The sequence below is a fragment of the Berghia stephanieae genome, chromosome 7 (genome assembly GCF_034508935.2).
Source record: "Berghia stephanieae isolate SIO BIC M18660-M18661 chromosome 7, UCSD_Bste_1.3, whole genome shotgun sequence".
Taxonomy (NCBI): Eukaryota; Metazoa; Mollusca; class Gastropoda; order Nudibranchia; family Aeolidiidae; genus Berghia; species Berghia stephanieae.
This window is the reverse complement of record NC_088366.1, coordinates 32,197,031-32,212,615: the sequence shown is the minus strand read 5'-3', so window position 1 is coordinate 32,212,615 and position 15,585 is coordinate 32,197,031. Positions and strand designations below refer to the sequence as shown.

Genomic DNA, 15,585 nt, shown 5'->3' with positions numbered 1-15,585 from the left:
ACACAAAGTCCCAAAGTGGGTAGGACTATCCCAGTACCATAGATTTAAAAATTAAGTTCAGACAATTCTTTCATCCTGACATTGATAAAAATAAACTAAGCATGCAGGAAAAGGTCTCGTCAATTATTTCTGTATGAAATGAACATTAAAAAGAAAACAACAAAAATTTAAAAAACAAAAAAAAAAAAAACAAAAAAAAAAAAACAACAAACACAACAAAACAAAAAAACAAAAACAAACAAAAGACCGAACAAAACAAATTCTATATGAAAAGCGCAATGAGGACGTGTAAATAATCGAAGCAAGGATAAATCAATGAACTATTTTAACTCTTAAGATCCGTGAATTTTGTTCAATAATTCTTCTGCTTTGACACACAAACTTACAAACAATTCTTTGAAAATAACGTGGTAATATACTGTTTGATTCTTTTTGATGTTGCTGTTTGTTTAAAAATTAAAAAGTAATATAACATGGACATCTTGAAACATTAGAGCTGAATTGTTGGACTTTTTTTCTTTTACTTTTAGTGAGGAGGGTATGAGGAAGGGAGGTTGCAACAAGTACTTCATTAGACAATGAAATTATGAAACAAAAAGACCGGAAATTTGGATCAGTTGTGTACTTATTGTCAGGGTGGATGATGATGATGATGATGATGATGTTAATAATAATAATAATAATAATAATAATAATAATAATAATAATAATAATAATAATAATAATAATAATATAATAATATATAATAATAATAAATTGATGATGATGATGATGATAATAATAATAATAACAACAATCTGTTCTAAAAATAATAATAAAATAGGATTGGTGATCAATATTGTTCCATAAAGCCAAGGTTAGATTTTTATCATCGAGCACAGAATTACTGGCAGATTTAAAAAACATATAAAACTATTTTTCACAGCAGATTGATATACGAAAAACCTGCAAACCTTTCTTAAATTAAGGGTAATTGCAAAACTCTTTTGTTTAGACCAATTCGGCCCTTCATACATATCATGCATTAATTTGTTTTAATCATGAAGATGTACACAACTGGACCAGGACTGTATCTCTAGCGGGCATTATCATCGGCCATGGGAATCGCTATCTCGCTGGCCGCTCTATGGCCAAATTTACTTGCCCGCACCTACACGCTTTATACATAACCGATTACGATTGCTGATGGCTCAAAAGATTTGTCTCGGTCTATGTTAATTTCCACACTATGGTAGTAGAATAAGTAAAATAAATGAGAGCCTGTCTGTTATAGTCTTTATTTTCCCCGCAAATATTGCGGGTACTCCTCAAATAATAACAATAATAATAATAATAATAATAATAATAATAATAATAATAATAATAATAATAATAACAACCATCATCATCACATCTATCATGGTATAATAATTTGGGCGTGAGCAACCACACATTCACACATCTATGGGAAGGTCAGGATATTTCTTGGAAGGTGTGTCATTGTGGAACAAATCATAATACATACAAGAATTCATGCCTAGCCTTGGAATGCAGACTCGTCATTCTTTGTCCCGTTCTTATAATATGTAGAAAGTAAGAAGACTATTTAAAGTATGATGAAAGAATAGAAGGATAGATAGGTGTAAAATTGATTGAATGAGTAGATGAGATTAAGACTAATTGGTCCTGATATATTTCAACACAACCTCATATAGTTAGTCTGCTCCTCTATAAAAAAAAAACTATTCTATTAAAGAAATGTAAAATAAAGTCATTGGGTATTTTATCCTCACGTCCTTAAATAAAATAAATAAATAAATAAAATAAAAAAAAAAAAATTAATTTAAAAAATTAAAAAAAGAAGGTGATTTGAACAATTTTATTTTCTTGAAACTTGATGTTTCTTAAACTTTTTATTTTAAATATTATTATTATCACAAGTAGGCCTACACAGAACTGCCAACCTCAACACACAAAAAAGTTTGTCAGAAGAATAAGATTTGGATAAAAAGCGTACAATCTGAAAATGTAAACCCTCAGTCATCTCACTTCCTGTTGTTGAATAAGTTTGTAAATAAATAATCATTATAACAAGAGTGTGTTGGTGAAAATTTAAGGAACTTCATGAAAAATTGAAAATAAAATTACGAGGCAATACAAACACTAAAACCTATCAAACAACAATTAATTTTTTAAATATATACTCTAGGAAGCATGAAGAATACAAACCATATGAGAAACAGAATTAAAGCAACTTTTACAATAATGTTAAGATTTGATTTTCATGAAAAAAACGTACAATCTGACAGAAAAAAAACAAACATACAATCTTATAAAAGTGACAAAAAAACCAATACAAATCTGCTTTTTTGGCGTACAGTTGGCAGTCCTGGGCTTACATACTGTTTATGCATAGTGATATCATATCTGATCAGGAGCTTGGAGCGCACATAAATAATAATCAGTAAAAATTAAATTAAAAAAAAAAAAAACTACAGGAAAATAAATAATAAGAAACATAAATCATAAAAAAGAAAGAAAAGTTATAATAATCAGTGATTAAAGTATTCTTGTGTAACTTTACTGTGCTTAAGAAAGGAGGTATGAAATAACTGGAGGAAAAAAAAACAAAACAAACAAACAAAAAAAAAGAAAAAAAAACACACACAACTGTGGAGAAAATGATGAGGAAGATGATGATAACAACAAGTGTCCTCGAAACGAAATTGAAGACTGGAAGTCTATGGTATTTGAACCACATCTACAATACTGAAATCCATTATAAATACAGTTTGATATTTTACACAGAAGAGCGCTAAGGAATTGTGACTCAGATTTGAATGAAGTCCGAGTCATAAAGTTGTTACTGCTCTAATATCTGAAACGGTGTGTATGAAGCAGTGCCAGACAAAACAGAAATAAAAATACGCGAAAAAATGATCTTGTCCAGATTGGGAATGGAACCAAAGACTTCCCAATTACTGGTAGGCCATATATGTAAGGTTCTATTTTTCTTTATGCTATGTCGGGCAAGCTATCATACACACCTATTCAGATTTTTTTTTCACAACAGTACATGCTCCCGAATTACATTGTAACTGCTGGTGGAAACATGTTCATAATTTATAAATAATCTGAAAAGAAATTCATTGTAGGTTGTAGTTTCATTGTTGAAAAAGAATAATACAAGAACGATATATATCATTATGTGTCATTTATCTACATGAAAATTTATTTTGAATTCAATTAATGATCCCTATAAGTTATCACACAAACGAAGGAATCAGAGAGAATAATGTATGACATTCTGAAACAATGTCATTGAAGAGTTTCTTTTTCTTCTTTAAAAAAAAATCTGAATTTTTCTATCTTACCTAATTTTAATTATATTAATAAAACCAACAATCAATGTTAATAAAAGAACAATTAAAATGAGTAAAAGACCTTATTTTAAAATTAATAATATCAAATGCTGTAGCTGTGCGCAAGTTTATGGATTGTGTAGAAAGGCTAGAATCAATGACAGGCACATCAATTTCAGCAAATTAATCCTGCCACAAAAAAAAATAAAAAATTAATAAATAAGTATTGCCATGCAATATTAGATCAATCTTTGCACAAAAAAGAAATCTCCATTAACCAGTCCTACAGATAAAAAAATATATATATTGACACATGCCATCCATGCATAACAACCCAAATCATATGAAATCAAAAGAAAATTATAGACAACAAATAACATTTGTTCTCCTATTGTGAGTTAACATGTTTTTTAATCTGACTTTTGTAGTATTAAAAAAACAAAAAAACAATTATAATGCTATTCAATTTTTCTTTTCCCTTGAGGGACATCCATGTTGTGATGTAGCTTTGTTCGTGCGCTTCGCTTTGTTATTATTTTCAACGCTTTGTTATGCTATGTCTGCTTTATCTGTTTTCGTAACTGTTTGCTTTTCTGCTTGTGTTGCAGATCATCATGCTTCTCATCGTACCTCTTTTGAATGTTGAATAAAGCCTAGACTTAGGTTTAAACTAAAGACAGACTCTTTTACACTCACTTCAATTTATTCAACATTCAAGTTTTCCACCATGGAACGATTCCTTCGACCTGAGAGGTTTAACGCTGACCCTAACGCCTCCGATGCTTCAAAACGATGGAACCACTGGCTACGAACGTTCAATAATTTCCTAGCATCACTACAACTGCAACAAGAAACTGCTATTGACGAACTCAACTTGCTGATAAACTTCATTGATCCCTTCATATACGAATACATCGCTGATTGCACCACGTTCGATACAGCTGTCGAAGTCCTCAAAAATACTTATGTCAAACCTGGACACGAAATCTTTGCTCCATCCTAGCTACTGCCAAACAGGAACCAGGGCAGACTATGGATCAGTTCTTGCAAAGATTGAAGGCTCTCGCTAAGGAATGTGAATTCAAAGCTGTCTCAGGAGACAAAAACAGAGACGATTTCATTCGAGATGCTTTCATCTGTGGCTTGTCATCGAATCAAATAAGACAAAGACTCCTTGAAAACAAGACCTTGGATCTCTCTACTGCTTTTGACCAAGCTAGGTCCCTTGAAATGGCACAGAAACAATCATTAACATACAACAGTGCATCACCTTTACCTGTGCCATGTGGTAGTGTGACCACTCCTTACATTGACGAAACTGATAAACCATCTAGTGATACACTATCTGCACCACCTAGTACTAAATGCTTCTTCTGTGGATTTCAATGACACCCATGATCTAAATGCCCTGCCCGGGAAGCGACATGCAAAGGCTGCGGGAAGAAGGGACACTACCAGAAAGTGTGCTTATCAATAGGGAAACCAAACAACTTTGCATCTGCTGCTGAATCCTTCATCAATTCGGCCTTCACTGCAGCAGCCCCTTCAAGTCTTCGTAAAGCTATCATCGGCGTGAAAGTCTGTTGTAATTCCATGAAGGCTCTTATAGACACGGAAGCTCGGAGAGTTTCATCTCCGCAGAGAAGGCGCGTTCTCTAAACCTCCAAACATACAATTCTCGAAAGCAAATATCGATGGCCTCCTCTAATCTCTCCAGTGCGACTAAAGGCCATTGTTTTGTCTCTCTGGAATACAATGGTCGAGACCTATCAAGGAGTGAAGCTCTCCATTCTACCTGGATTGTGTGCCGACGTGATTCTGGGTCACAATTTCCTTGGCCAACACGAGGGACTGGAGATTAGTTTCAAAGGGTCGAAGCCCACATTCTCGATCTGTGGCTTAACTGCTGCTAAAGTGAAACCTGCCTCTTTATTCAAGCTCCCAGAATGCAGACCCATAGCAACAAAATCAAGGCGGTTCTCAACACAGGACAAACAATCTATAGATTCTGAGGTCCAAAAACTAATTGCAAAAGATGTGATTGAACCCTCCGATTCTCCGTGGAGAGCGCAAGTCTTGGTGACAACGAATGACAGGCACAAAAAGAGAATGGTGGTGGACTACAGCCAAACTATCAACCGCTTTACTCAGCTTGATGTATACCCTCTCTCCAGAAACGATGAAATTTCAAAATACGAAGTATACAGTACAATCGACCTCCGCAGTGCCTACCACCAAATCCCTATAAAGGAGGAAGAAAAACTCTACACTGCCCTCGAAGCCAGCAGGAACCTGTATCAATTCAAACGCATTCCGTTTGGTGTCACTAATGGAGTGGCCTGCTTGCAACGTATTATTGACAGCATGATAAGAAATCAGAAGCTCAAGGATACTTTTGTATATCTAGATAATGTCACAATCTGTGGAAGAAATCAACAAGAACATGACATGAACTTCTCTCATTTCATGAAATGTGCCACTGAGTACAACATTACTTTCAATGAAGACAAGAGCATCCTTTCCACCAGAGAAGTCAAACTGCTTGGATTCCTCGTTTCTAAAGGCACCATCCAACCGGATCCTGACGATCCATTGCGCGATCTTGCTGATCCCCACAATGTAAAATCCCAACGCCGTATAGTAGGCATGTTTGCCTATTACTCATCTTGGATCCCACATTTCTCTGATAAAATACATCGTGACAATCATGTGCACTCTGATAGAGGGGCCAACTTCATGTCCGCCGAACTCAAGGACTTTTTACATAGGAAGGGTGTAGCTACTAGCCGGACTACTCCGTATAACCCGAGAGGTAATGGACAAGTGGAGCGACTGAACGGAACACTCTGGAAGACAATAACGCTTGCACTGAAGTCTCGTGGTCTGGAGATTCACCAGTGGGAACTCGTTCTTCCTGATTCCCTTCATTCCCTAAGGTCTCTTTTGTGCACTTCCACTAACGAAATTCATCATGAGAGAATATTTCGCTACAACAGGAAATCCACAACCGGTACAACTCTTCCTTGTCAGCAATAGCGTATTTCCAATTCCAGTGGAAGTGAAGGAAGCCTTTGAACTGCTGAAGAAGGAGATATAGAATGCAGCTGTCACTAACGTTGACCAAGATGTTCCCCTAGTGGTTGAAACAGATGCTTCGGACATCGCAATAGCAACTATGCTAAATCAGAATGAATGGGAGACCAGTTGCTTTCTTTTCCAGAATTCTGAATCAAAGTGAAAGGAGGCATTCCTCTGTAGAGAAAGAGGCATATGCCATTGTAGAGGCTCTCCGTAAATGGAAACACTACTTACTTGGGAAGCATTTCAAACTTGTAACTGACCAGAAAAGCGTTGCCTTCATGTACAATAACTCTCAGAAAGGGAAGGTGAAGAATAACAAAATCCAAAGATGGAGAATCGAACTGTCGTGCTACAGCTACGATGTTGTCTACAGACCAGGCAAAGACAATCATGCAGCAGACGCTCTTTCCAGAGGTAATTGTTCTACAACTCATTCTGATCCTGAGGCACTTCAAAATCTCCATGGCTCATTATCCCATCCTGGGGTTACAAGGATGATGCATTTCATCAAATCCAAGAACCTGCCTTACTCGCTTGATGAAGTGAAGAAGGTTTGTGCAAACTGTAAAATCTGCTGTGAACTGAAGCCTTCCTTCTACAAACAGTCAAATCTTAATCTGATCAAAGCTACTCATCCCTTTGAGCGCCTGAGTGTGGACTTCAAGGGTCCTCTGCCCTCTTCTTCAAGAAATAAATACCTTTTAACAATGATTGACGAATACTCCCGCTTTCCGTTTGCTTTTCCGTGTGCCGCAACAATCATCAAATGCTTCTGCCAGCTTTTCTCTCTGTTTGGAATGCCATCTTATGTGCACTCTGATAGAGGGGCCAACTTCATGTCCGCCGAACTCAAAGACTTTTTACATAGGAAGGGTGTAGCTACTAGCCGGACTACTCCATATAACCCGAGAGGTAATGGACAAGTGGAGCGACTGAACGGAACACTCTGGAAGACAATAACGCTTGCACTGAAGTCTCGTGGTCTGGAGATTCACCAGTGGGAACTAGTTCTTCCTGATTCCCTTCATTCCCTACGGTCTCTTTTGTGCACTTCCACTAACGAAATTCATCATGAGAGAATATTTAGCTACAACAGGAAATCCACAACCGGTACAACTCTTCCGACTTGGCTCACTACCCCTGGAACGGTGCTCATGAGAAGGAACGCGAGATCTTCAAAGTACGAACCTTTGGTAGATGAAGTCGAACTGTTGGATTGCAATCCACTCTATGCCCATGTCAGACTCCAGGACGGGAGGGAGACAACAGTAGCTTTGCGTAACCTAGCACCATCTGGTGGCCTGCCTACACCTGACTCTTTCGTAAAGGACACTTTTCCTCCGCTCACGCACCCCTCAATTAATGAGCCAACAAACCAGGCACTGGACATTCCAGTACCCGTTCTTATTCAGACGGATGCCCCAAATCAAGTTTCGGAACAAGTGGAATCGGTAGACACTCCTGATCCTGAACCTCAAACCTCATTCTGTGAAGAAAATGGCCCAAACCCCTCTGACCATGAAACACCTAATGAGAATACTCGTCGTCCCAAACCAATTCCTTTAATTCGGACCCGGGCTTACAATCTGCGCAATAGAGAAGTCTGAACTTTCCTGACAATCTCTAAGACCAAGACTATACTTGTTGTGTGTTTTGATTCATAGCATTACGCCCCCCATTCTTATTTGATTATAGACTTTGGGACTTTGCAATCATTGTTCGATTTGTAATGCTTCCAATTAGACTGAGGGGGGAAGAATGTTGTGATGTAGCTTTGTTTGTGCGCTTCGCTTTGTTATTATTTTCAACGCTTTGTTATGCTATGTCTGCTCTATCTGTTTTCGTAACTGTTTGCTTTTCTGCTTGTGTTGCAGATCATCATGCTTCTCGTCGTACCTCTTTTGAATGTTGAATAAAGCCTAGACTTAGGTTTAAACTAAAGACACACTCTTTTACATCCACTTCAATCCACACCTACATTGCAATCTTCAAACGAACTTAACAAACAAACAAGCAAAGAAGAAAAAAAAGGGTCAAAACTTTCGCGATATTTCTTTCTTTTTTTTTTTTTTCATTTATTTTTAAATTTTAAATAAACAAACCACAATCATAACTCTTGGTTTTATTTATGCATTTCTATTGAAATTCTATACAAATAGACAACACTTATTAAAGTTGTGTATCAAAATTTCAAATATAGATGTTTTAAAGAGGCATAAATTAGGACTATTTTTGTGAAACAATCAAAATTCTTTTGCCTAATTCATAACATTGCATTCACTTTTTAAAAAGTCATTAAAACTTTCTTCCATATCATTAGAACCATTCAATCATGATTTTCCCAACAATACTTTAGTGTAATTATGCCATCAAAGTTTCGACTGTACTCACTGCTTAATTTGTAAACATTAAAAAAAAATACATGGGTGCCACCGATGGTGCATTAAAAAAAAAAGAAAGAAATTGCCAAATGATGAACAAATAAAATAATCAGAAAATCCACAATAGCTCCTTTATTCACTGAGCTACAAGTTTACGTCACAATGCTTTTCAGCTTTTTTGCTGTTACCCCCCCCCCCCCCCTCAAAAAATAAAAATAAATAAATAAATAAAAACAAAAAAAACTCCCAAATTAAAAAATTAAAACATACACACTTTCCTGGACAGAGAATGTTTCAACACATACACAAACATACATTTTAAAAAAGCATGGTGATTTGATTTCAAATAATTCTAAGCTTAGAATAACCAAAATGCTTCCATGATAAAGAATAAAAACAAACAGAAATGTGCAAAATCTGATATGAAACAAGGGACTGTGGTTTGTCATTTGTCACAAAATATCATTGAAATTCACTGGGGTTGTTCCCCAAAGTTATCCAACAATTGTTTTTCGTATATTTTCCCAAATAATCGCAAATCACTTGGGTTTTTTTGTTTTTATTTTAATTGTCAAAGTTATTTAACAAATGATTTTCTGTTCTTTTCATAATGGCAACTTTGTAACAAAAATCAAGAAATTTATAATGCTGCATCTGTAAAACAGGTGGGGAATTAATTTTTTTTTTTTCCAAAGTTGAAAAAAAAGGAACAAACTAAATGAAGACAGGCAAATATGGCTCATGTAAGGCAAGTAAATATATCTTACCCAACATCTCTCATTCTTTGAGTCATGTTTTTCTCTGCCTGGAACACATATATACATTTCATTGTTTTATTGAAAACTGTTTTCAATAGAAGAAGAAGAAAAAACCCCAAACACTGTGATATTTTGCCAAATAGTACAAATTTACAAATACATTTTAAACAAGTTGCTGGGTTTTATTTTTTGGTGTAAATGTGTTTACGTATAAGTGCACTTGTGCAAGTGCTTTGCATTTTCTGAAAATCTTGAGGGACAAATAATTATTTAAACACCTGTTATCATTATCAACATTAAAAATCTATTTTTTTTTTCATGGAATTATGAATACTCCCTTCATATAAAATATGCCATTGAATAAAATTTGAATAGCCGCAAAAAAACAAAAACAAACAAAAAACCTGTTAAGAAAAATATACAATATTACAGTTTTAATTTCAATGTAAACAAAAGAATGACTGATCCATTCCCCATTCTCTCTCTTCCTTCCCCATTGACAATTTTATGCTGCATGATTGAATTTGCAAGCGATAAAAAAGAATAAAGCAGAAGAGTAGGAAATGCATCTAATTACTAAGACCTATAATACACGTTTAAATAGGAGGGAAAACAAAACAAAATAAAAAATGAACTCTATATCAGCATCACAAGCAGCCATCATAGATCCGCACTTGGAAATTACCATCTCAAATGATGTGAAAGTAACTTACAAGCTAAAGCAATCACATAATCCAACCCTATCTACAATATATAACAACCATTTGGAGGCCGTAAGTACAGAGAAATCAAACAGGATTCACACACACCCACACCCTCTCACACTTAAATTAAGAACACACTGAAATAGTTCAACCCGTGAATCAAAACATAGAAAAGAAGCAACAAGGTCAATGATTAACAAAAAAAAAAAGAGTTTCAGTAATGTCACCATAATAATTTGAGCCAACATATAAGAAAAGAAATTAGCAAAATTAAATTATTTCGCTGTCCAATTTAATATTATGTTTAAAAGTAAAAGGCATTACAAAAAATATACCCCAGAACAAAACAAAAAAGTATAAATTGAATAAATAAAGGAATGATACTAGACTTTGCTCCAAATGGAAACTCATCCCTAAATAAAAAATAATACTCGGAAGAAAGTACAATACAACTGTCCTTTAAATCGATGAGAATAAATGACCCCTGCTGCTGTCTGGAATGAATTGCCCATTTGTCTTAGAAACTAAGTACTTAAGTCTTTGTAGTCTCTTCTTTGGTGAGAAGCATTTTGGAAGAATGATCTTATTCGTCGTTGAGCATTGTGTGATATTATGTATTTTTTAAACATGAGGTAATATAGTTTTTCTTCCTTGCCATTCATTTCAGAATCTGTAAATTATGTACATCACTTTGGTTTTAATTGTACAACCAGAACTGTTTCTATGGGGTTGGGTGATATACAAATAATTTACATTATCATTATAAAGCATAATAATGAGTCCAACTTGGTCCAAAAATAATAAACCCTTGAATTAGTTTTGAATAAGAATAACTTTAAAAAGTAATGTGCTTTTCCAATCTTATCCTTATGACTTCAAAAATTTGTAATGATACAGACCGATGTTCATTGAAAACAAAATAATCATATATTCCGTCTTTAATGATGTATTTCCATTTACATAGCTCCAGACCTGCCTACTACGAAAAAAATCATAAAATTACTAAATTTTCGCTCCAATTTCAGAACTTCATGGGCATCTTTAAGTCATTAAAACTTGTTGAAAATGAAAGTTGGTGTCAGGCTACATAGAGTTGTCAAGATTTTAAAGTTTTATTCAATCCTTGTGATGGTACATTGTTGATTTTTCTAGTTAACTTATAACAACCATAACTTTTATCTCCCAAAAATTACTAACTTTTAGATTTTCAAATAGGCAAATCTGTACCTCTATATATACATCATTTCATTCCCATTTTCCCTTTCTCCAATCTCTCCTACCTTCCCTTCCTGTGATTTTTTTTCTTTGCCCTCTTCTTTTCTATTCTATTTTATTATGCACGATATACTTGTACTTCATCCAAATGGCTTTCATTCTTTGACAGAGGCGAGTAGGACAATTTTCCAACAACCACAACTGATCTCTTTTTCTTTTTTCTTACATTGGCCCTAAAAGGCAACATTTCTCATTTCCAAAACAGAATTGGAAGGGTGTGCAAGAATTAGTTTTTTGACTACAATGTTAATATTGATCTTTTCCCCAAAAAGACAGAAAGAGAAGATGACACGGGTAATGCAATTCCAAACAGTATGGGGCCTGAACGGTGAAAAAAAAACCAACTCTCCCAACAGAGGATCTAACCTGTTTCGGCTTCATCACCCAACAGTTAAACTAGACTATCCTCTAAAACTGAAACTAATAGTAAGGGTGACAAAAAAGATAGCATCAGTGTTCAGTTCAACCCATGAATCAAAACAGAGAAAAATGTGGCAGGACCTCCTTATTTTCACAGCACTTTTATTCTATTACTTAAGCATTGTGGACTTTCATTTAGTCGCAATGTCCAATAAATATTACCATCTGAGATAAGTTTGAACTTAAGAAATGGTGAGAATGTTTTTAATTTCAAAAATAATTTGCTGAGTCGGTTGTCTTTTATGACTGCCATGGACGCCATTACTATGGAGTTACAATCCAGTTTTGTGGACTGCAACTGGTAGCAAACATTACGTTTCATCCATCACTAACCTGAATCTATTTTACACTTTTTACGACTAATTTATTATATTGTAGTAATACATACATAAATTATCCATTTGTAATATTTCAGTTAGAATTCACTGACTTTAAAGCTGCACGCCTAAAGAACAATGCACCCTCCATGCCATATTGTTTTCTTACGTCACTGGGAATCATTGTCTATTTCAATAATCAATATTTTTTATTCTGCTTTGTGGTTAATGCTCACAACTGATATATATAAGCCACTATTTCAACATCTCTTCCTTTTATTTTGGGTCATAGCTCATTTTTGCTATGTACAGTGATATCTACTATGTTTGACTGTTAAAAATACTTTAACAATTGATGTTTTTGAATTGCGATTCCTTGTCTTTTATTTATACAGGCCTAGAAGTGATTCAGGAAAATAATTTTCCCTGGTTTTCCCTGTTTTTTTCCAGGCTCTGGGGAGAATTTTAAGGTAGTATTTTCAAGCATGCTCATCAAATCTAGACCAGTTACCACTACCAGTAGTGTGTTCGATGAGGGATATACCGGTATCTGTGGAGACCTTGAATCGACAAAGTTTTCAAATTCTAAAAGAAATGGCTTATTGAATAATAAAATGTGTACAAGTAACCTTGCTTTAACCTTGACCTACAGTAGTTTTCATAAACGAAACAGATACAAATTCTAACGCGGAAGAATACATGTTGGGTTGTTGTGTTCACCTGGATTTTTCTCACTGTCTTTTCCCGGTCCAAGGCAATTTTCAAAATAAAACTCCCGGCTTTTCCTGGTTTTCCCGGCCCACTTCGAGGCCTGTATATCACTATAAAGGATGGGGATTCTTTTTTGTATTTCTTTACAATGGGACTATTGCTTTTCACTGCTATGAAATTGTGGAAAGACCCCCTAAGTAATTCTGGTATATTTATATATTACTTTGTTTCTTGACTGTTAAAATGATTTTAACATTTGGTGTATCTGATTTGGGATTTCTTGTCCATTATTTATTTCACTATAAAGGATTGGGGGATGGGGGTTCGGAGAGGGGATTCTTTTTTTTGTATTTATTTATAATGGGACTTTTGCCCTCCACTGCTAGGAACTTGTGGAAAGACTCCCTAACTCTAGTATATTACTTTGTTATCCTTTTTGGGTATTTTTACAATAAGGTCTTTACATTACATACCTTAGCAGCCAGGATAAACCTTTCTTATTTGGGTTGATTAACTTGAGTACTCATAAACGTCTTCCATATAAATCGACATTAAAATCATTGATATAGTATCGATTACTGTGCTTCAATGTTAAGAATTTTTAAGTTTAAAAAAAACCCATTGGTTTAAATAAATTTGAAATTGATGAATGTATATATGACGATACTAATGATGTATTAATATCATAATAAAAATCTAAGTTGGGGAGTTGAAAAATTGTTCTTTATTTCTTTCCCCATACAAATACCATGCCCATTCTTTTTTATTAACCCGCTCATAAAATCCCCTCTTTAGGTGCTGTGAAACTACGGAAGTCCTTCCAAAAATATTACAAGGTAATTTATTAACAAATAAAAAAAAAAATTCAGTTTCTGTAATGTAACCATAATTATTTGAGCCTACATATAATTTTTTTAAAATGAGCACAACTACATTATTTCCCTGTCCATTTTAATTTTATGTTTTAATTTTATGTAAAAGGCATTGGCATTACAAACATATACTCCAGAAAAAAAAAAAAAATTAATTGAATAAATAAAGGAGTGATAGTAGACTAGAAATGGAAATTCATCCCTAAACCTAAGCTAATTCTTCTAGAGTCCTCGGTTGAAAGTACAAAGTACGTAATCATTGAGTCAACGGTGAAAAACTACCAGAGGTATTTGTTAAATCTGAAAAGTAAATATTTAGTTCCACTAACACAAGGGCTTTTCATTCTTCGGAGTTCTGAAGAACTTCCATTTTTACAGGCGCTACTCAGTCCAGGGAAGGGAAGACCCGTTACGCAGTGGCTATTTTTACAATACAGATGGTTCTTGGGGATATTTTTACATTTAAACGGCGTCAAACAAACAGAAAAAACTCTACTAGAATGGAAATGGAAGTCAATATCAATAGGGAAACGATTGCTCAAGATTCATTCAAATTCAACTAAAAATAAAAAAATGTTAAATTGACAGTAAATATTGGGTACTACCGCAAACTCGGGGACCCAAATAATTTTGGGGTTTTGGGAGGGGGGAAACTTTTTAAAAAAAAATAATTTTGGGGGAGGGGGGAAACTTTTTTTTCTTTAAAGTCTCTCCCTTCCGAAACCCCCTACTGACTAGACTAGACTTTTTATTTTTAAGTTTCCCCCCTCCCAAACCCCCAAAATTATTTGGGTCCCCGAGTTTGCGGTAGTACCAATTATTGTTTGTTATTGTATTGTTTATGCCCCACAAGTACAAGAAGACTTTTAGTTTTAGAAGATGAAGAGGACAAGAGTGAGTGTGAGGACGATAAATAAAGCTTTTATGATAAGCTAAATCAAACAGTGCATGAGACTCCAAAGCATGATGTTACCTACTATAATGCTTTGAGCCCTAAACGCAAAGGTTGGACGAGATCTAGATAGATAGATAGAATAACTGTTCTGTCTGTAACTGTACTGTAACTGTAAACTGTAGACTTGACTAAGTAAGAAAAAATTGCCCGGCCCAAGAACCATCTTTACGGGACTTACATTACAATAGTTAGATGTATGTGCTGTTAAAAATAAATTCATACTACAAGAAATTAAAATATATTATTCACTAACCTTGGCGATCTTTTGGTTTTACGGGTCGATCTATAATTGACGGAATATTTACTCATAGGCGTAAGGTAAGTAGTCCAGTAACGAACATTATTTACAAGTCAGAAATAGCCTTTGCTAATAAACAATCAACTTCCTCTCGGTGGTCTGATAAGAATCAAGAATCACTTCCGGATGTCATGGGATGAGAAAAATGTCGCAATAGTCTTCCCTCACAAAATAACATATTTCGATATTTGTAGATTAAAAAAAATATATATTAGTAATTGATTTCTAAATCAAATATAACTCAAATAACATATAGTTTATTTAAAAATAAATTGTAACTTTCAATTTATCATGTCATTTATATATTTCTTTCCATCAAGAGGACCATGGAAATTAAAATTGCGCTAAAATAATGTAGACCGGTGTATAATCTGGGCACATTGTCTTTCTAAATCGCTTATAGTAAATAAAAGAAAAATATTATAAGTAATTTTGATAAATATCTATTAAAATCAATGTGCATGACTAATCT

General features: G+C 34.5%; 1 protein-coding gene across 3 annotated transcripts in view; it reads right to left on the bottom strand.

Moving 5' to 3' along the window:
• The window catches only part of LOC144977085 (putative phospholipid-transporting ATPase IIB), a 79,970-nt gene extending 64,739 nt beyond the window's left edge, over positions 1-15,231 (bottom strand). Inside the window, exons 1-2 of one of the 3 annotated variants that reach the window (XM_078921847.1) lie at positions 15,069-15,231; positions 9,571-9,608 (exon numbers count right to left, since the gene is read on the bottom strand). In XM_078921847.1, the coding sequence (XP_078777973.1) occupies positions 9,571-9,596 (26 nt within the window). In that variant the 5' untranslated portion in view covers positions 9,597-9,608; positions 15,069-15,231. Of the gene's footprint in view, positions 1-1,504; positions 1,558-9,570; positions 9,609-15,068 lie in introns of those variants that run through there. The other 2 variants (XM_078921844.1, XM_078921845.1) reach the window with 2 other exon arrangements.
• Between the last annotated feature and the right edge of the window lie 354 nt (positions 15,232-15,585).